This window comes from Thunnus maccoyii, chromosome 12 (assembly GCF_910596095.1).
Source record: "Thunnus maccoyii chromosome 12, fThuMac1.1, whole genome shotgun sequence".
Taxonomy (NCBI): Eukaryota; Metazoa; Chordata; class Actinopteri; order Scombriformes; family Scombridae; genus Thunnus; species Thunnus maccoyii.
In genome coordinates this window covers 1,663,626-1,685,342 of record NC_056544.1, presented here as the reverse complement: position 1 = coordinate 1,685,342, position 21,717 = coordinate 1,663,626, and the positions used below count along the sequence as shown (strand labels likewise).

Here is a 21,717-nt window from a genome sequence, read left to right as displayed (position 1 = left end):
TGTCTGATAATAAGACTGGCACTCCCTATTGTCCCATTTTCTACAATAGCTTCTAACCTTATTCTGTTTTGTTGTTCAATCACAATAATTGACAATACACTGACAATTTACAGCCTAAAATCAATACAGTACATTTACACTGTGAACTGTACTTCTTCAGTCAGTATCTCAGAAAAGTATGCTGCCAAATCTTTTGAAGATATCTTGTTTAATCTTATTCTACATCTAGACCATCATGTAATGTCACACCAATAGAAAACACCCACAGAAGAAAATGTGTTGTTTGACTAGCCAATCACAACGTACATTTCCTTTAATGGAAAAGTCTGCACAGGTCACGAAACCAGTTTCATTGTCTTTCCATGCCAGATCATCATCAGTCATGGACAGGCTGCATATTTTTCTGCTCATTGTCACAGGTAAGTAAACCTCTTGAAAATTAAATGAATGTAATTATATTCTGATAATGGATTCATCCCTACATTCTCAGTCTTTGTAGCAGTAACCTGCGCTTATTGTGATGTGAAACGCTGGTCACATTTCAATTTGTTTTTGTGATTGTATTTATACTCCAGGAGTTGTTTTCTGCAGTCATGATGGGATCTCTGGATCAGTGTTGGAGGTTACAGTCAGACCAGGAGACAACATCACTCTGTACTGTGACTGTAAAACATCACCTGGAGTATTCATAGTGTGGTTCAGGAACTGTTCTCATATGAACCAGCCTTCTCTTGTTCTGAGAACAAAATATGAGGGAGGTGTGGTCCCCAGAGACTCTAAAGAAATTCTGAATCCATTCCCTCATTTTCATTTGCTGAAGAACCAATCCTTTCGATCCTATGACCTGCTGATCATGAACATCACTGATTCAGATGAGGGCCTCTACTACTGTGGAACTGAACGGAACATGGTGGAGGATAAGACAACAATTTCTCTCAGAAAGGTTTACAGTTATGGAAATGCCACAAGGATCACAGTCAGTAAGTAGTGTCATCTGACTTCTCTATATGTGTGAATTATCTGTCTTGAAACAGAATAGAGACTGTTGTCACAAAGTTGGAATCACACACATTGTTTAAAATGTTGTAAAATGGAAAAACTTCACAAGACCAAAACTGTGTATTTTTGCATGTATACTGTATGTATATATGCAGCAAATATAACAATTTGACTAACTGATCAAACCACCCAAAAGAACAATGTGCTCTTATATTAATGTGCATTTTTAATAGCAATATAATTTATACATGTGGTGCCATTGTGTTCATACTTTTGTGTTTAAACCAGGAACATTAGCAATGTCAAACTGAAAGTATACTGTTTGCATTCAAGTTGTCTTGCTGTTTGATCTGCTGAAAAATGTATGTATATTTAGATTTGTAATGCAGAGGAATAACATGCACAAACATTTCTGCTAATGCCAAACTCAGCTTGCAAGCAAACAGATAAAAACAGAGCAAATGAGAAACTCATGAGTCTGATTTTTACGGTGTCACTGGCAATGTAAACCTCAGTTTCCAACAAGTTCCTGCAATTCCATTAAAAACCAACAGCCTTGTCTTAAAATTGGCATGAATTTATTCCTGGAAATTGGCAACTATATACACTGACATACTTGTGAGGGAAAATTAAAAATAAAACATATTTGCTTACTTATATTGATGAAGCTAGTGAATTATCCCAATCCTAAATTCAACAAACTCTATTTGAAAATGTGAAATTTAATGATTAACTGTTGTTAAAGTTGTATCCAATGCAAAACAGCCAGGCCAAGTATTGTTGATCAGTTTTAACCCATTCTACACATTCGATGCAGACTCCAGTGACTCCAGTTCATGCCCTGTTGTGTCTGTTGTGCCTGCTGTGTCCTGGATAGTGATGTTGACTCCAGCCTTCACTGTTTTCTCTTCGCTCTTCTCTTTTATTTTGGTTTATCATCTTAATCACAAAACAGGTACCTATTCTAACCTGAAAATTGTTTACTTAATCGTTGTTCCCTCATATTATTCCCCTAATAGATGAATCTCTTTACGTGTTATAAAATTCTTTTTTTCTCAAATAAATCATGATTAATCCTGTATTTAGTCATTTAAGGGGGGTAATGTGTTATTTTTTGTGAAAGGTGTGCATTTGCATGCTATGCAGTGTGATCCTGTTGTATTTATTTCTGCAGATAAAGACGTTCATCAGAAAAAACTAAACACCAGAGGTCAAACAAGAGGGAATCAGGTATGACGTACTTTGCCATTTAATTTAGAAGACTTGTTGGATGATACATGCCACACAGTAACAGCACCTATCAGACATGCACAGGAACATAATACTGTAACAGTAGAAGCCACATAATAAAGAGTCTAAATGACAAATGTCAATTTGTTTCTCAGGATGAAGATTTGTGTTTAACACGAGTTGTGTTCCAGGCTCAGCATGGACAAACCCACCAGTAGGTAGAAGATGGACAGAGCAAACACTGTTTTATTCCAAAAAAGGGGGGAATTTAGTCAAAGTGCACAGTTTAAAGGTTCTACTTGTAAGAATCAGAAATTCCTTATCATTAGTGACACCCATGGCTGATAAATGAGCTGTAGTCAACATCCTAGTGCTTGCGCAGGTGATGTCTTTTCCCTAGCTTACACTTCTCATAATTACATAAAAGATTTCTAACATTGTGTTTTGCACCGTGTTTCAGCAAATCATCCCTCACTTCCAGTCAGTCTTCACAATTCTACATTAAGAACCTTTAAGTTGTTATTTCCTCTTGCTTTTCCAGCCAGTTATTGTATGCGTGTGTGCAGCTGTGAGTACATGATTGATGAAGTCATGAGGCTGATAATCAGCCTCATAACAACCTCTCTCTCAATTCATTTTAAAACAGCGCTTGCTTGCTGACTTGTTTTGTTTTGTTGTTTTTTACTTAAAAAGCTGTGTGCTAGTAAAAATACCATGTTATCAAAGTTAATAAAACGCTTTTCTGCTGCTGTCAAATATGTCAAATGTGACTTCTGACTTTTCTGTTGGTGTCTTAGCTCTCTTTGTTTTGATACATCTACAGTTATATTATGAAGCCATCTTATTACCAAGTAAAGAGTTGCATTAAGGATATGCTGGATGTGGGGGAAACATTCTCAAACATTCAATAATGTCTTTCAGAGACATTTAGGATTGACATATTTAAGAGCACTTATCCTCAGAAGAATTTAATAATAATAATAATATTATTTGTGTATAGAACTTTTCTTAACACAAAAAATATTCATGAATATTTATATACAGTGTACAGCCTCAAAATGCACCACTGTATGTCTTTCATTAGCACCACACCACAACAATATGCCATTTAAAGGTTTCATGGAATTCAGGAGGTATTGAATGTTGAGGATAGATGAATGAATGTGGGTGAAGGTAGAAGGAAGATGTTGTCTGTTAGGCTGGTCTGGGAGGATGTACTGAAGACCAGGCGGAGGGAGACTCATATTTCCACCCAAGATGATCACTGGCCCCCAGACAGTGCCTAGAATGAGATGTGGGAGAAGTATGCACTGGATTGAATAGGAAGGGATGGGGGGAAAGAGGGAGAGGAGGATGAAGGGATGAGGGGATGAAGGGATGATGAGGGTAGGGATGAGCAGAGGGAGGGATGAGGTAGCAGGATAAAAGGATGAAGGGAAGGGAAATGGAGGGTGGGTCGATAAATCTGAGACAAACAGGGTAGGATGGGTTGACCCAGTATAAGTAGGCTTGGCAGGTGATTAGAGGTGTGGTTGAGGCGTGGTTCTGCTCCTGAACCTAAGGTAACAAGTTAACTACATTTCACTAGCAAGAACCATGCCACAACAATATGCCGTTTAAAGGTTTAATGGAATTCAGGAGGTATTGAATGTTGAGGATAGATGAATGAATGTGGGTGAAGGTAGAAGGAAGATGTCGTCTCTTAGGCTGGTCTGGGAGGATGTACTGAAGACCAGGCGGAGGGAGACTCAGTGTGGGGGTTCCATACCAGCAAATTTTACTATTTCACTAAATGACCATTATACATCAGGGAAATGTTCATTAATGTACACTTACTGTAAGAATGATCTTTTAGAAAGACCAGTCCACCATACTACAGTATATTGCACATATATCATTATGTATATACAAAAATTTGCTGCATCATGTTTATCAAGTGTAAACATTAAAGTATTTACTCGTGGGATAGAATATGATGAGCAGCGATACAGTATGACAAAATGTAAAATTTCAAAAAGCCTTTTTAAAATGAATTTTGCTTTTGTTCATGTAAAGACAGAATAATGAAATAGAATTATAATGTGCAAATGATTTTTTGTCATACTGTTATGATGGTGGATGTTTATGTTAAACATGATCAAAGTTCCAAAACTTGAGCTGAAAGTGTGTAAAAAATGCTGCCTTCAAGTCAAAATCCAGGGCTTCAGCCTGCTCTAAAGGCTCCATTTGTAGTGTTACCTCTACTTCCCTCTCATGATGACATCAGATTGTTTGCGCATGCCCACAAATGGTCATCTGCTCTGTAGCCTTCGTTGCTAAGGTTGTTCCATGGGTAGTTTGCGTTGTCCCAGAAAAAGAAGCAAAATTTGGCAACTATTGTTTATTTACGTAGCCTCTTGAGATGGTGGAAGTCTGCCGGGCAGCTTCCGGGAGCTAACTAGTCAGAACACAGTGGGCTCATCAGAAGGGGCGCCTTAAAAAGAAGCTAAAACAGGCTGTTTCAGACAGAGGCTGAACTCATGGGCTTCATAAAGGGCCAATATAAGATAAATAAGGAGTTTTTTTTTTAACTGATAGTCATGCAAAGATGTATCAGTAGAAACACTTTAAGACTGCAATGTATTTATTCATTGCTGTGTACTCACTCAGTCCTTCTTCTCAGTTCAGTGTGTTACTTTACTATAAATCCTTGATGACTACAATATCTATCCTTAAGGTTCTCTTGTTAAGATGATGTTATTTTCATTTGTGTGCAAGACCTTGGTAGTGTGCATGCTGACTCACTGGCACAACTTGAACACAATGAAACCATTTTACTTAATATTTCATCACAATTATAAGATTAATAAAAACCTAGACTTTACCATAACATTACATTAGTTTTTTTCTTCTGCCCAACACAAATTTAAAAATAATCACCTGTACAGAAACGTCAGGATGAATGTTTCTGTACAACTTCTGTATATTACAGACTGACCCTGCAACCCAGTTTCAAAGAAGTTACAAAGCAATAAAGAGTTGATAAGAACGTAACCTCAACCATCATATAGTCCTTATGATCAGTGAGGCTTACTTCCTGTAAGCCTGGGGTTTCCTACCCATACTGACAAACAGCCCTCATACGACAGCAGAGCTCAACATGCAGATGGACTGTAGCTGCAATTTAATGTCCTGTTGAAGGTGTTGGTGCATGTTTTCACTGTGGTCATTGTGCAAGAGTAGAAACTGAAAAAACACTTGAACACAGCACATAAAACCTCAGACAATGTAGTGTAATCACATGTTTAAATAATTCATTTAAACATGCTTAATATTATCTTACTGTAAAAACTTACAAATGTCCAATTGAAAATAAATAAGCAATCTGGTTGTTGTGACCATGGACCTTTTACATAAGAGGCATTTCATCATCTCACCTCTTCATGTAGATACCCTCTGAGGTGATTATGCAAAAGTGAACACAAGGGTGCAAGTCAAGGAAGAAAACAACCCTGGTTTCTTATTGTAAAATCAGTATTTCACCATTAGTATTTTCTTCCCAAAGACATTTTCATCAGACTTTATAATAAATTTGATCAATTTAATGCTACCACAAACTTCCTCCCTTGAGTGGGCCATTTCTCTATTGACACCAACCCATTGCCTGGTGCAAAATTGGCTTTACCTTCTTAGTCTTATAATGTGCATTTGGAAAATATGCATGCTATTATCCCTGACTGACACTCCCTCTGCTGCTAGCTTACTGTTGTCTCGTTTGACCTTTCAACATGGCAACTAACGGAAGAGTGACATTAAAGTTACAATTTTCATTTACAACACCATTACAGTGCATTGCTGTAACAGTGGACTATATGTCTGTGAAGTCCTCTGTCTGAGTTAACCTTAACCATCATATAGTCCTTGTGATCAGTTAGGCTTACAGGAAACCCACACTGACAAACAGCCCTCATATGAAAGCAGAGCTCAACATGCAGATGGACTGAAGCCGCAACTTAGTGTCCTTTTGAAGGTGTTGGTGCCTGGTTTCACTGTGTTCATTGTGCTAGAACTGAAAAGACACTTGAACACACCTATTAAAACCACAGACAATATAATGTAATCACATGTTTAAATAATTCATTTAAACATGCTTAATATTAGCTTACTGTAAAAACTCTTAGAAATTGTTCATGTGGTACAAATCTCCACTGTCTCAATGAAAACTTGAATTGAATCATGTGTATCTACAGTAAACCATAGAAGCTCTGCAGCCACCTCAACTACACTTTATAGTACAGTACGTTGTATTTCTGAGTTTATATCATGTCAAGAGAGAATCTGCTCAGTTGACACATGCACACACTCTGTGTGCACATACAGAGAGTGATTTGTTTGCAAAAAGATGCAATTTGTAGTTTTATACACAAATACTTATGGCAGTGATGTAATACTGAAGATACAGCCATACACAGTAGCTCCAGGTGCGACTGTGCTGAAACTCTTCTAAAAGTAAAAGGCCACCAGAAAGGATATTACCCCAAAGACAATCTTGCTAAATGATTCTGTGGTATCTAAATTATAAAGTCAAAATAAATCCATTTATTGAGGAGACCAAACTAAATCCATGCCCAGCCATTTATTCAACAAACTAGCAGACATGTACTCAATCTTAGCTCAATCCCTTTACACAAAAGGTATAAACACAAGATATCTGCACAAGTAATTCTCATTAACAATATAGATTAATAGAGAATAGACATGAAGAATAATAGACAAGAATAACATTAATATGTTGTTACAAAAGATGTATGTACTTTAAAGTAAAATATTTTAAAGCTCTCAGTCAGAGCAAACCTCATTGAATTGATCAAAGGCCTGTTTTGTTTTCATTCAGCCACAAACCTCTTTCTCACACTAAACAGTGCATATGTGGTTAACAGGTTTTTGTTTAAACAACAGAGCATCAGTGGTTGCCAAGCAGATCACATTTTTTACGTGCATGCACACACACACATACACATTTACGACTGCAACTAACAATTATTTTCACTATCGACTAATCTGTCAATTGACTGATAGTTGATTAGTCCATAAGATGCCCAAAAATGGTGACAAATAGTGATCATTGTTTCCCAAAGTCTGAGAAGACATCCTCAAATGTCTTATTTTGTTCTGACCAACAGTCCACAACCCAAAGATATTCAGTTTATTATCATAGAAGACTAAATAAACCAGAAAATATTCACATTTGAGAAGCTGGAATCAGGGATTTTTTACTTTTTTTCATAAAAAATGACTCAAAACGATTAATTGATTATTGATTGATTATCTAAATAGTTGGCAATTAATTTAGTAGTAGTCAACTAATCAATTAATCGGCTAATTGTTGCAGCTCTAAACATATTGTATCAGTGGTAAATCGTTTTATGTCCAATTGAAAATAATTATGTAATCTGGTTGTTGTGACCATGGAGCTTTGACATAAGAGGCATTTCATCATCTCACCTCTTCAGGCAGATACCCTCTGAGGTGATTACGCAAAAGTGAACACAAGGGTGCAAGTCAAGGAAGAAAATATCCCTGGTTTCTTTTTGTAAAATCAGTATTTCACCATTAGTATTTTCTTCCCAAAGACATTTTCATCAGACTTTATAATATATTTGATCAATTTAATGCTACAGCAAACTTCCTCCCTCTAGTGGGCCATTTCTCTATTGACACCAACCCATCGCCCGGTGCAAACTTGGCTTTGCCCTCTTAGTCTTATAATGTTTATTCGGAAAATATGCATGTTATTATCCCTGATAACAAGACTGACACTCCCTCTTGTCCTACTGTTTGTGACAGCTGCTAACTTACTGTTGTCTTGTTGCACCTGGCAACTAATGGAGGAGTGACATTAAAGTAACAATTTACATTTACAACACCATTACTGTGCATTACTGTAACAGTGGACTATATGTCTGTGAAGCCCTCTGTCAGACTCTCAAATGCTGCTCTACATTGTACAAACATGGTTTATCTCATACTGTACCTAACCTCATACATAGCCCAGACAAAATACTCTTTTTGTACTATACGCTCTGTCTGTATACTGTAGGGATTCAGTCATGATTGTACTTATCTGAAAAAATCTTGTTGTATCTTCACATCATGACCATCACATAGCATCACACCCACAGAAAACAACAACATTAGAAAATGTTCCATTCTACTCACCAATCACTACTTACATTTTCCTTAAAGGAAAAGTTTGTGCAAGTGACGACATCTGTGAGTGAGACTTGTCTCATTGTCTTTCAACACCAGGCAATCAACACACATGGAGGGGCTGCTTATTTTTCTGGTTGTCCTCCTAGGTAATTTTTGGTAAACTTTTTAAACATATTTCAGTGATTATATTTGGACAATCAATAGATGTTAATATCAGTGTTGTATTGAGCAGTAGCTTTCAGTACTTTTGGTGACATTTGCATCTGTGTTACACTGGTCACATTTCAATTTGGTTTTGTATTCCAGGAGTTGTTTCCTGCAGTCATGATTAGATTTCTGGATCAGAATTGGAGGTTACAGTCTGACCAGGAGACAACATCACCCTGCCCAGACCAAGTTGGAGGGTGAGGACAAAATTACTCCTCAAAAGATTTACAGATATGGCTCCATAACAACACAAATCCTATTTAGTAAGTATTCTGGTCTTGACTTCGCACTTGATTATTACAATGTGAGACTGTTGAACATCTCACCCCAACACCATGGACATTAATATGCTGCATTGACTGCCTCTACCCTTATAACAGCATTAGTCTGCATCAGAATTAATTCAAAGATGTTGGAAGGGGGTGAGGGGGTCAGGAATCTGTGTAGGCCACTCATGTTTCTCCAGACCCAACTCACAAAACCTTTTCTTTATGGATATCACTTATTTCATTAGTTCATTGTCATGTTGAAACAGGGTAGAGACTTGACCAAACAGTTGCAACATAGTTAGAAATACACAACTGTCTAAAATATCATTGTATGGTCTATGCCAGGGGTAGGTTTAACCATGGGACAGTTTTATAGAAATTTTCAATGGGAGGCTTTTAACTGGTGCAGCGGAAATCCAGGTTTATATGTTTTCTTTATTCATTTAAGAATATAATTGATTTATAACATTGTTAAGGACTCTATCTGGGGGTGGGGTGGGGGGATGGTATCAACACACCATGTCTGTTCGACTGACAACCATTTTTGTTTCTGAAGAACAAACTTTGCATGGTCCCATAGACTAAAATTGTGGAATTAAAACTGTGTTACAATTAAAATATTAAACTTTAATTTCTGGTAGTATTATTAGGCTTAATTTCAGCACCATGCACAGTTCAAGTAGTATAGCGCAACCATGGTTTTAATGCAGTATTATATTATCAATCAATCAATTTTTATTTATATAGCGCCAAATCACAACAAAAGTCATCTCAGGGCACTTTTCACACAGAGCAGGTCAAGACCGTACTCTTTAATTTACAGAGACCCAACAATTCCCCCATGAGCAAGCACTTGGCGACAGCAGTAAGGAAAAACTCCCCTTTAATGGGTAGAAACCTCAAGCAGAACCCGGCTCTTGGTGGGCGGCCATCTGCTTTGACAAGTTGGGTTGAGAGAGAGAAAGAAAGAGGGAAAGGGGGGACAGAATAACAACAATCATAACAACAACGACAACAGCAGCAGCCACTGAAGGATGCCATAAGGACTGTGAAGGATCGCAAAGGCTCGGCCTGGAGCCCAGGGTTTCCTGCGAGATGAGAAAGCACAAAAAAAAACTCCGGGGAAGAAGCAAAGTTAGTGACATGCATTGATGTTACATGAATGCATACAGATGGAGAGGAGGAGGAGGAGGAGGAGAGAGGAGCTCAGTGCATCATGGGAAGTCCCCCAGCAGTCTAGGCCTATAGCAGCTTAACTAAGGGCTGATCCAAGGTGAGCCTGGTCGGCCCTAACTGTAAACTTTATCAAAAGGGAAAGTTTTAAGCCTACTCTTAAACATAGAGAGGGTGTCTGCACCCCGGACCAAATCTGGAAGATGGTTCCACAAGAGAGGAGCCGGATAGCTGAAGGCTCTGCCTCCCATTCTACTTTTAAAGACTGTAGGAACCACCAGTAAGCCTGCATTCTGGGAGCGCAGTGTTCTAGTGGGATAATACCGTACTATGAGCTCTTCAAGATATGATGGTGCCTGACCATTAAGAGCTTTCTAAGTTAGGAGAAGGATTTTAAATTCTATTCTAGATTTTACAGGAAGCCAATGTAGCAAAGCTAAAATGGGAGAAATGTGATCTCTTTTTCTAGTTTTAGTCAGTACACGCGCAGCTCCATTCTGGACCAGCTGGAGAGTCTTTAGAGACTTGTTAGAGCAGCCTGATAATAAGGAATTGCAATAATCCAGCCTAGAAGTAACAAATGTGTGGACTAGTTTTTCTGCATCTTTTTGGGACAGGATGTGCCTAATTTTTGCGATATTACGTTAGTGAAAAAATGCAGTCCTTAAGATTTGATTTATGTGGGAGTTAAAGGACATATCCTGATCAAAGATAACTCCCAGATTCCTTACAGTGGTGCTGGAGGCCAGGGTAATGCCATCCAGAGTAGCTATATCATTAGATACGGGCCAGGAGGATGGTACACTATAACACATAGAACTGGCTGTAAAGTTTTCCAGGTTGGTTGAGAGAGACTAAGAACAAGGCTATCGAATGAGTTATAATTAAATTTAGGTCTAGGGTTGATGATTAGGCTTGAGTTGAAAATGGCTGCAACTCCTCCTCCTCGGCCAGTGTCTCGAGGAATGAGTATTAATATGACTGGGGGGAGTGGATTCATTTAGGCTGACATATTCTTCATGACACAGCCAGGCTTCAGTGAGACAAAATAAATCAATATGATGATCTGAAATTAAATCATTTACTAATACAGCTTTAGATGACAGAGATCTAATGTTCAAGAGTCCACATTTAATTATCTTGTTTTGTTGTACTATTGCAGTAGTGGTTTTAATTTTTACTAGATTTTTATGAATGACTCTTCTTTTGTTTACTTTGGATTTAATTGATTTAAGTGGTTTGGGGACAGGCACAGTCTCTATGTGGTTTTGGGTGGGTAATTGCTCTAATGGAAGCACAGAGAAGCGTGTAGGACTGCAGCTCTGCTTCCTGGTCTCAACTCTGGGTTGTCATGGTTTTGGTCTGCTAATAAAGTCAGCCATATTATTAGATATGAGAGCAGCTCCATCGAAAGTAGGATGTATGCCGTCTCTATGTGCCTCCCACTGGTTTATGCTGGAGTGGTAAGAGTTCCATTAATTGTCACCATGAAAAAAGCCCCATTTTACAGCCTACAGCCTTGTCTTAAAATCAGCATGAATTTATTCCTGGAAATCAGCGACTATATACACTGACAATTTCATGCAGGAAAATTAAAAAAATCAAACATACTCTTTTACTTGTATAGATGAAGCCAGTGAATGATCCCAGTACTAAATTCAACATACTCATTTGAAAATATGCAATATAATGATTAACTTCTGTTAAAATTGAATCCAGTGTAAAACAGCCACCAGTAGATCTCATATGTCTCAAGTATTGCTGATCAGTTTTGAAATGCACCCAGTGTTTTCTGTATTTTTGTGTATCAGTTGGTTTGGGGATCATTTTGAATTTGAGATCGTCTGAAAATCCAGTGGTGTGTGTGTAAACTCCAACACCATACTGGTTAAACTTAAGAGATCTGAAGGTGTGGAACTAATACACATGTGATATGCAATATACTGTATAAAAAAATGAGACAGGACAACATTTTACTGACTGCAAACAGGAAAACAAACAAGAGAGAAATCTCTAATCAATCAAAGATCTAACCCATTCTATACATTTGATGCAGACTCCAGTGACTCCAGTTCATGCCCTGTTATGTCTGTTGTGCCTGCTGTGTCCTGGATAGTGATGTTGACTCCAGCCTTCACTGTTTTATCTTTGTTCTTCTCTTTTATTTTGGTTTATCATCTAAATCAGAAAACATAATTATTAAACTTTTTGTTTATATATTCACATTTGTTCAACTTAAATGTGCAAGTTTACCAAATAAAAGATATTCATCAGATGTGCTGTGATAATTGCAATGATAAACATATTAATATATACTTATACAATGACAGTATTTCCCTGCAGTCATTATATTGTCATTACCACATTGTCACTTCCACCATTAATTTATATTGTCATTATTTATATTTATAAAGCAACATAAAACAGTAGTGAAGTTGGAATACCACTAATCCTCAGAACAGGGCACTGTAGTACATGTTATGGATTAATTTTCATTGCCACCTGAGGTTATTACACTGTAATTCACTAGTTTGAACCACAAAATAAAAATATAAAAAACAACAGTAAGAATAATGACATTTGTGATAAAAATATATTTTATTTAACAGAAACATTTTTGGACATCCTTTTCAATCTGGACAATAAAAGGATAACATAAACATGCAGTTCAAACAAACATTTTGACAGTTTATTCTGTGTTCTTCAGAGTTGATTCTGATAAAGACAGAATAATCTATCAAATCATTAGTCTGTTTGAACACTAAAAGTAGGGTGATTAAATTTATCTGATCAACCTTCCAGCAGTCAAATTGCTGCACATATAATAGCTGACAAGGGTCAGACCAAAACCACACCAATTTACTGCTCTGGATGAAGATGCTCTCATGGCAGGAACAACACCCATGATTCACTGGCACTGCTGTTCCTCATCTGCTCCAGGAGCTGTGTGTCGAGCAGCAGTTGCATGGAAAACTGCTTCTGTGGAAGACAGTACTATTACACATAGAATTAATTTACTATTTCATACATTTTATACAGTTGTACATGTGAAAATAGTGCTATTTAACCAAGAGTAGGACTTACAGGGTGAGTTAATATGCTACATAGGCAAACAAATGTGTATCACTTACCTAGACTTCTCCTGACTTGGTCTGCAATACTTCTAATATGGCGGGTGTGAATGTCACAGACATGGTGAATAATGCCAACCCGTAGTGCCTAAGAAAAATAAAATAGCACAAATGAATGAACTTACTATTATAAATCATCTATCTATCTATCTATCTATCTATCTATCTATCTATCTATCTAATGTGCTCACCAGAAATTGTTCAACCTTATTCCATGCAGATTTTCATCCCAACAACAGACTAGATCAGATTATTTAATTGATTAACACACTTTCAGTCAGAGACAAGTAGCTATTCAGTGAAATCAATTTTTGTTGTCTTTGGTTGTAATGAAAACCAACATACTCCCAGCCAGCAATGGCACATGATGAAATACCCTGATCTATTACACAGTCACTTTAGGATGAAGATAAAGGCAATACCATGCATTTATGCTACAGGACCTCTCTCATAGCTGGAGAAACAACAGTAACATCAAGAAAATAAGTGCTTTATGACACAGTCACAAACCCTTGTAATACATTATGTTACGTCCTAAGATGCTCGGAGCCTTGGCTGGCCTGGATAAACACACCAAAATAAATAACAGAAAAAAAAATGTAATGTAAATGTAAAATTAAAACTCTGGTAGCAATTACGTGTTTTTCAACATTGAAATGGGGAAAATGTTACTTGTGTTGGACTATAAGCTAACTTTGCCCCCCAATGTGTACATGTGCTCCTAAATGACAAATTAGGAGCAATGAAATCATGGAGCACTGTGAAAAATATAAATATATATTCACAGGATGTATTAACTGGGTGATGAGCAGACTTCTCCTCAGTTTATCTTTCACATTAACTCATTACTCTGACTTACTGTCTTTAGCACATCACCAGCACTAAATATCTTAGTTATCAATCAATGTGTTGTCTTACTGCCACAGAAAATGAAAAAAATTGTTGGGTTATTAGCACGATGTCGCCTCCCTGTTGTCTCTTGTCAGACCACCAGTTCCGTGAGAGGCACAAACTGAGGCTAGAGTGTGCTAATATTTAACGTTATGTGGCGGCGTTTCTTTTCAGGGAAACTAATGTACTGCTAATAAACATTGTACATCATCTAGGTTTTGAACCATTACCAGCGGGGCAAAATAAACATACATTACACTCTTACCTGTCCAGCAGGAAACTTCGGCGTCAGTCTGCAAACATTTCTCTCATCAGGGATTTCCATCTGGGTTTATCCTCATTTTATGCCGTTGCTTGTCCCGATTTCATTTAGCTTCTTTGTGTATTCGTTTCTTTGACGACGACATTTCACGCTCCTGTGATTTTCTAAATAAGTATGATCCTCCATTTATCAGATTTTGGTTTCAAAAACTTCTCACAATACAAAATGTTTGGTCCGTTCTTCTTCTTCGTTTTAAAACCGGTGCATTTCCAGTAGTCGCCCACTGAATCTAAAACGCGTAAGGCCCTCACTGGAGTCAGTGTTAGGTTTGTCCGTTCTGTGCTACTGTAGAAACATGGCGATGCAAAATGGCGGCCACCGTGGAGGGGGACCCGCTCCCATGTAGATATATGTAGATATCTTATTTCTAAGATAACGAAAACACAACAATTATTATTTTCAGCTGATTAGACACTAATTAAGATATACTTATAAATAATCTATTCAATTTTTATCAAGTCTGTTCTTTTAGATGTTACTAAATACTACACACTGGACCTTTAATGACAGCATACACTTGAGCTGGCATGGACTCCACAAGTTTGTCAAACTGTCAAAACCTAATCACCCATGTTATCCCAGCATGATATGCCAGTGTTCCAAATTCTTATGATGTCACAGAGTGCTTAGCTCTCTAGTCCTCAAGTGCCCACATTTATGTTCAATGGGGTTGAGGTCAGGTGACTGTGGAGGAAAGTCCATGACAGTCAAGACTCCTTGGTCTTCTTTGGTCTTCAAGTAGTTCTTGCAAAGCTTTGAGGTGTGTTTGGGGTCATTATCCTGCTGCAGTATGAATCATTCTCTACAGAGATGCAAACCAGAGGGTCCAGCATGTCTCTGAAGAATGGAGTGGTACTTCTCCTTGGTCAGGTTGGAGTCAATTTGGTGCAGGTGTTCAACTCCAGAGTAGGCAAAACACCCCCAGACTTGAATATTCCCACCACTGTGTTTCACTGTCAGTTTGATATACTGCAGGATCATCATCTCCTTACATACACCCTTCTGTTACTGCCATAAATCTCAAACTATTCAGTGAATAGGACTGTTCTCCAGTCATCCTCTGTGAAATGCTGGTATTTCTTAGCCCACCCCGAGCATTTGGCCTTGTTTCCCCTCCTGAGAAGTGGTTTAGAAACTGCTATTCACAGCCTTCTTTGACAGTACTTTTGCTGATTTGAGTCTTGTCTTCTTTATTTGACAAATTCTGTATCTGTGATGAAGTTACTTTTCTATCTCAGGGAACTAAGCTTGATGTATTAATCTTCTGATGGCTTCTTCTTTTTCTTTTGGTCTGTCTGACTGTGCTTTGGATACAACTGATCCAGTTCTGCAAAGTGTTTTAGAGTTCCATGTGCTGCCCCCTTAGAAACCTTTAGTCTAGTCATGAGTTGATGCTGAGAAAGCCCCTCTTTGCTTAGAATAACAATTTTACTTCTGACACTTCCACTTAGTTTTGATGCCATGTTTCCCACTATCACAATGCTATTTAGTATGAAATGATCTGCTGGAAACTTGAGGCACAGCCATTTTTATAACAGGTGAACACTGGCTGCAAGTTGAGTTACTTGAACGAGCCTCTAACGAGTTGATCAAATCCACCTGAGTGTCATCTGAACACTTCATTAGAAGGGATACAACTCATCTGAAATCTGACCTTTTGTACAAAGGAGTTAAATAGATTAATGCCAAAAAATTCGCTTAAATTTGATTGCTGACCTAGAAATAGCACAGAATCTTAAATATTTCTTCTTCATTTTACACGTCATAACTTCTTGTGTTTTTAAATGTTTCTGAATCCTCAAACTTTCTGATTATTTCCGGGTTTATGTGAAAATATTAGAGATTTTCAATGTGGTCTCAAGACTTTTGGACCCCACTGTATATATATATATATATATATATATATATATATATATATATATATTTTTTTTTTAAATCTAAAGAAAAAGTGAAAAAAAAATGAAAAAATAAAAAATAAACAAACTAAAAAGAAAAAAGGAAAAACTCAGGAGTTCTAAATTGATGTTGTCCAAAAGACAGAAAACAGCAAGGCAATGTCCACAACAATTTAGAAAAACATTTACATGAAATTACAAAAGAGGGTTAAAGATAAATTTAGATCATGTAGGACCACTGCATATAGTTCATCTATCCAGAACATTTCTCTTTGACACAGATATTTTGGGAGGTCTCCACCCACCACTCATCAGTGACACCTGTTCAAGGCCAACAAACCACAGAGAGGAGGGAGGGCCATGATTTGCTTCCATATACTGTAGGGTTTGGCCATAGTTTAATCCGTGTTTTTGGATCAGAAAAATGTAGCTTTAGTTTTCTTTTTGTATGCTCAATATACATTTTTGAACAATAGCAGGTCAAAATATAAATTACATCAGCAGAATGGTAAAATGTTTGACCAGTGAGAGGATGCTTGAAATATTTACAGTGTTGTTATGGTGCTGGGAACACTTGCTGGGCCTAAAATTGCCATGAAGTAAAAGCTAGGTGTTGCTTTCTGGCTTTTCAAAAGAGTTTATGATATGATACTAATTTATGGACGGACATTAAAAAAATCCACAAATCCAAGTGCATCTCCTCTGTTTGGAGCTTGTCTATTGTGACCCCATGTTGGTCTGAGGAGAGGGAAGTAACAAGATGAAGAATATGAGGAGTCAGTTTATTCAGTTTTTCAGTCCTTTATTGCCAAATATAGAATCTTAAACTGAACTTCAGGAAAATCCCAGGCCAAAATAACAACTACCTGAAAAGAAACGGCTACAATTCTAATCCTAACTCTCTATCAATACCAAAAACAAGAGAATGGAAACAAAAAAGGCAGTTCTCCCCTCTGGAGCTTCCCTGGCAAAGAGTTAACAGTAGCAGATAAAATACCAGAGAAACAGTAGCTTAAGATAATTCATTGATCAAGTGAAATTTGACTGAAAAAATTACTAACTTTGTGTCATAAACCCAACAGCAACATACAGAGCTATGTCTCAATCCCAACAGATAGCCCTAAATGCACATACAGTATGCTCTGGGCAAAAGCAGGCAGGAAAAGGTGACCAAAAAGCTGAAAGGTGCAGCCCCTTAGTCCTATATACACCCAGGTGAACTGTGAGTGGCTGCTTGGACCCAGATACAGTTTTCTTAGCTTGCTTATATGGCAAGTCCATTTTATTTTGAGGACCTATTAATGAAGCACACTCAAACACACATCTCCTCTGCTTTATTTTGAAAGTCATGGAGGGTGGAATAGGTTTACGAATGTTTACGGTGTTGTGGTTGATTACTTTTAGCATGTAAGATTGTGTAACGATCGCTTGGTTTTTGATAAATGGTAGTCTGAATAATGTTTTCATCTTTGGACAAAATGGATTCTGTTTGGACAGCTTTCTCCTGTAAATCTGATGAAGGATGTATTGTTATTTAAATAACTGCTTTTCATATTTAAAGTAATCGTTTGTCAGAACCAAACTGAGAAGTTCTAACAGAAAATTATAGATTTGGGGTGATGAGTTGTCAGCCTTTTGACTGCAAACACATTTACCCAAAAGATCAACACATGAAGGGATACTTCTTGTAGTGTCTGAAATCTGCATGCTGCAAGAGAAAATCAAAATTTGCTCTGCTGTATAGGCCTATTAACTGACTGAATATTATGAGGGCAGACTTTTTGGATGAAATGTTCTAAAACTTCTGTTCTGATTGGAAACAAAACTTGTAATCTATTGTGAATGTATTGACTGTCAGTGTGGAATTTGTTCTGAAGTATTGCATTAGTTGTTCCGATTTGAATGATTACTGCAGCACCAGCTCCGTCTCCAGATTTCCAGATCCATTAAACACACTGTAAAACAAGACTGAAGACAGCAAAAGGAACTCTGCTCAGTGTGTTACTGCTGTTCTACCTGCAGGGGGCAGTGGTGCAGTGCTACTCAGGCTGAGCTGAATTGACGGGAGAAATACTGTTCGGGAGTTTAAATGTGTTGAGGGAATGGTCTATGTCTTTAATGTCTGAACTACAATCATGCATGTACTACTCCAGTCTATACGTCTTTGACTTAATACAGGTGTAGAATCATAATAGGATATGAAGATGTATTAAAAAATGTATGCATGCAGAACAGCAGCTGCAAAAATGTAGGCTAATGTTTTTTAACAGTCGATTTGTCGCGAAAGTAGTGAATCATGGATGAATCATTTGAGTACATTTAGAATAAACACCAGGGTAAAAGTTTGATACGTGAAGTTGTTGTTTTATGACGCAATAGCCCAATTTCTGGACTTTGGCAGACTAGGCTGCATTGACAGTGAAGATCTGGTCTGGTTTTTGTGATGGACAATTTTTAAATTTTTTTTTACCCTTTTATTCAATAAACGATCATGAGCTGTAAACTATTGAATTATGTTTATAATTATTTTGAGGATTTATGAGTAATTTGAGTGATCTGAGTAATTTATTGTACAACTACTTTTTATCTTGGTATACGAGATGTACGATGTACATTGTATATCCAAAGCAAATTTCCCTCTGCGACAATAAAGTCTGATCTTATCTTAGCAAAGTCCTATTCCAGTTTTTAGAAATAACGAGTGATTTGACGTTTTGGTTGTACCACAAAAAATGAGATTTTCTAAAAATATATAGTCTAAATTTGGATATATTCAAATTTAAATTGCAGGCTATGTTGCATGGGTGTACAGATGTTTGACTGAGAGGAGAAGCGATACATTCCATTTTTATTACATAGGCCTATAATTTGGCGTGACGTCCCCATAGAGAGCACGAGCCTATGGGAGTAGGTCTGACGTTGAGAAGAGAGGGAGGGAGGAGAGGAGCTTACTCTAAACTACTACCAGAGTCTGCTGCCTCTTCATTCATCTTTTCCTTTGTCCACCGGCAGCATCGCGCGCTATGGCGCCTCACCGGTACATCCAGAGCAGCTCAGCCGCCGTTCAGAGCGTGACAGCCGCCGAAGCTGCACCGCCGGGTCCCTTCTACGGTGAGTGCTGAACCAGTCTGTTGACAGCTTAAATAGACCGTTTTTTCTACGTTTTTATTTATTTATTTATTATATGCTTTAAATCAGTATATCATTATCTATAAAAGCCCTTAGTCGTTTTTTTTTCTTTTGTCCCCTGTGGTTTTATATTAAATTAAGTGAATAGATGGATGATTAGTCCATGTTTTACAAACTTACCATAATGGGGAGACCAAGACTGGTTGGCACATTATTTATTCTTTAGAGAGATTTCTCAATCAGTGTATTTAACAAGATTTTAAAAAAGCAAACAAATCTTTTCTAGAAATGTGAATCTCTTAAAAGGTTTTATCCAGCTATGCCACCTGAGTCAGCTTTCACCTGAGCCGTGTGCACAGACTGCAGGGTATAATGTTGAGATGATAATGGGTTGACTGTACTACTGTCAGTAAATTATTTTCCCAAAGATGTGGAAATTTAAATATAATTGTACATTAATTGTTAGTCAGTCTTTATGATATTTATCTCATCATTTTAAAGAACAGTTCATCATTTGACACAGGGTAGTTTTGCAAAACCTGTTACTATATGTATTCTGTGTTTGTGTATCTATGGATACCTTATGTAACATTTTATTTTTTGCTATTTTTGTCAGAGCTGGTGTTGTTTGTAATTCAAGCATTTTCAAAAAAATAAGAAACAAAGACAAACCACAACTTATTTACTAAAGACTGGACATTTATTCTCAAATATTTAGTAAAGAGAAAATCATTACAGTCTTATAATGAAGTTGCTTTCACTGTGAGACAATGCCCAGCAAATTTGTCACCTGTATAAAATGGCTCACACAGTATGCGGTGGAATATTTAGAGAATAATGAATGATTTTGGACACAGGAATGGTTTGAGATAGAAAACTAGTCTGAAGCACAGCTGTCCCTTGCTACAGAAGAGATATATAATTGGATTTTATCTGTGGATATTGAAAACAAAGTAAACATTTGATAGGACCATCATATTATAACACTTCTCTGTATTAAATTCATAAACTTAATTGTTGTATATCAAGAGGGGTTAAATGAAGAGAAACTGGACTTGTTGTATTCTTGATGATGTTTCACCACTCCAAATCTCAGGTATTTACCTCTGTGGTTTTGTTTACAACTTGAGAGTGGTGGAGGTCACATGTGTGTCGTTAGTCCATCTGGCTCTCATGTGACACTGGTTAGGCTGTGCTCAAAATGAAGAGATACATGGCATCATGTTGTGAACTGGAAATAATAGACACAAACCAAAGGAAACTTCTACCTATTGCTATTTTGCAACGCTGACTGCAAGCCAGATACAAACATTGAGGGTAGATGACATAAACCAAGCGAAGACACAGCTGGGAGAGTGTTACTGTTTTGGTTTATGAGCCCCACTTGGATTTTGCCCGGTTTTGGTGATATTTCAGACTGATTGTGGAGCAATTTGACGAATTGCTACAGAGAGTAGGCTGCACAGCACCTTGGAGGAGACCAACTAGCCTATCTCCCCCTCTGAGTGTCTGACTTACTGAGTATGTGTCTTTGGCAAGTTTGATAGTTTAAAAGATCTGCAGAATTCCTTTTGATTATCGTTACTGTAGTATCATTACTGCCACAAAAGACAAAAGCCAAGGCTGCCATAGTGAGGCACACACACACACACACACACAAAGCAAGAACCCTTGTGTGTTAGATAGGACTGTTAATTACAGCCTTGTTATTTTCTTTCACGCACTATAATAATAGTAATATCCATTGTTAGATAACTGAATAAAATACAACTGTAACAGTTGTGTAATTTCAGGTATCTTGCCACCGGGGTTCTTACAAATCAGGCAAGTATATGCAGTGAATTAAAATAATTGACTGCATAGTGTAAATACTGTGTACTGGGGCTTTGTAGGGGCTTTGAATGACCTGGTGTGGGCAAGCAGGGGCTCTCCAAGGGCATCACGGAACTTTGCATCATGAAGTGTGGGCTGGTGGTTAGGCTACAGGAGGAAAGTTTAGCATCACTCTGTGAGTGTGGGGCTTGGCTCATCCAGAGAGAGACTGTCCACATCGGAGTCATGCTTATTGGAACATGTAGTCCTCCCCTGGACATAGGGCCAAGCGGTGGCATAAATTTCCATAACCTTTTGGGCTCTGCAGCCCATTCACTTCGTCTCTCCTTTTCAGCACTGCGTTCCTTTGGCTATCTGTCTCTCAGGCTTCACTTTTTCATAGCATACTCCTCTACATGTGCAACAAACACAAACAAGACAAATTAGCCTAAATTTACATTCCTAAT

The 21,717-nt window shown here is 37.6% G+C and overlaps 2 protein-coding genes and 1 long non-coding RNA gene across 4 annotated transcripts in view; 2 read left to right on the top strand and 1 right to left on the bottom strand.

Annotated features, from left to right (window-relative positions):
* Positions 1-360: 360 nt before the first annotated feature.
* Positions 361-2,968, top strand: LOC121909452. 2 transcript variants are annotated; one of them, XM_042430015.1, is made up of 5 exons: positions 361-419; positions 576-980; positions 1,817-1,954; positions 2,174-2,229; positions 2,385-2,968. In XM_042430015.1, the coding sequence occupies exons 1-5, from the start codon at positions 383-385 to the stop codon at positions 2,445-2,447; spliced, it is 699 nt and encodes a 232-aa protein (XP_042285949.1). In that variant the 5' UTR covers positions 361-382; the 3' UTR covers positions 2,448-2,968. The 2 variants fall into 2 exon arrangements, with proteins under 2 accessions (XP_042285949.1, XP_042285950.1); XM_042430016.1 differs by lacking the exon at positions 1,817-1,954.
* A 9,775-nt stretch (positions 2,969-12,743) lies between these two features.
* LOC121909468 overlaps positions 12,744-21,717 on the bottom strand; it is a 567,936-nt gene continuing 558,962 nt past the window's right edge. Inside the window, exon 3 of the long non-coding RNA XR_006099452.1 lies at positions 12,744-13,049. This is a non-coding gene — a long non-coding RNA (uncharacterized LOC121909468). The remainder of the gene's footprint in view (positions 13,050-21,717) is intronic.
* The window catches only part of LOC121909441 (choline transporter-like protein 5-A), a 54,090-nt gene continuing 51,704 nt past the window's right edge, over positions 19,332-21,717 (top strand). Inside the window, exon 1 of the mRNA XM_042430001.1 lies at positions 19,332-19,420. Coding sequence (XP_042285935.1) covers positions 19,333-19,420 — 88 coding nt within the window. The 5' untranslated portion in view covers position 19,332. The remainder of the gene's footprint in view (positions 19,421-21,717) is intronic.

What these genes read in the sequence shown, in the direction of transcription:
- LOC121909452 (XM_042430015.1), top strand. Translation starts at nt 383, where the DNA reads ATGGACAGGCTGCATATTTTTCTGCTCATTGTCACAG. An exon ending in TTTTCTGCTCATTGTCACAG is followed by an intron (nt 420 to 575) that starts GTAAGTAAACCT and finishes TTTATACTCCAG; the next exon opens with GAGTTGTTTTCTGCAGTCAT. An exon ending in TCATCTTAATCACAAAACAG is followed by an intron (nt 1,955 to 2,173) that starts GTACCTATTCTA and finishes TTATTTCTGCAG; the next exon opens with ATAAAGACGTTCATCAGAAA.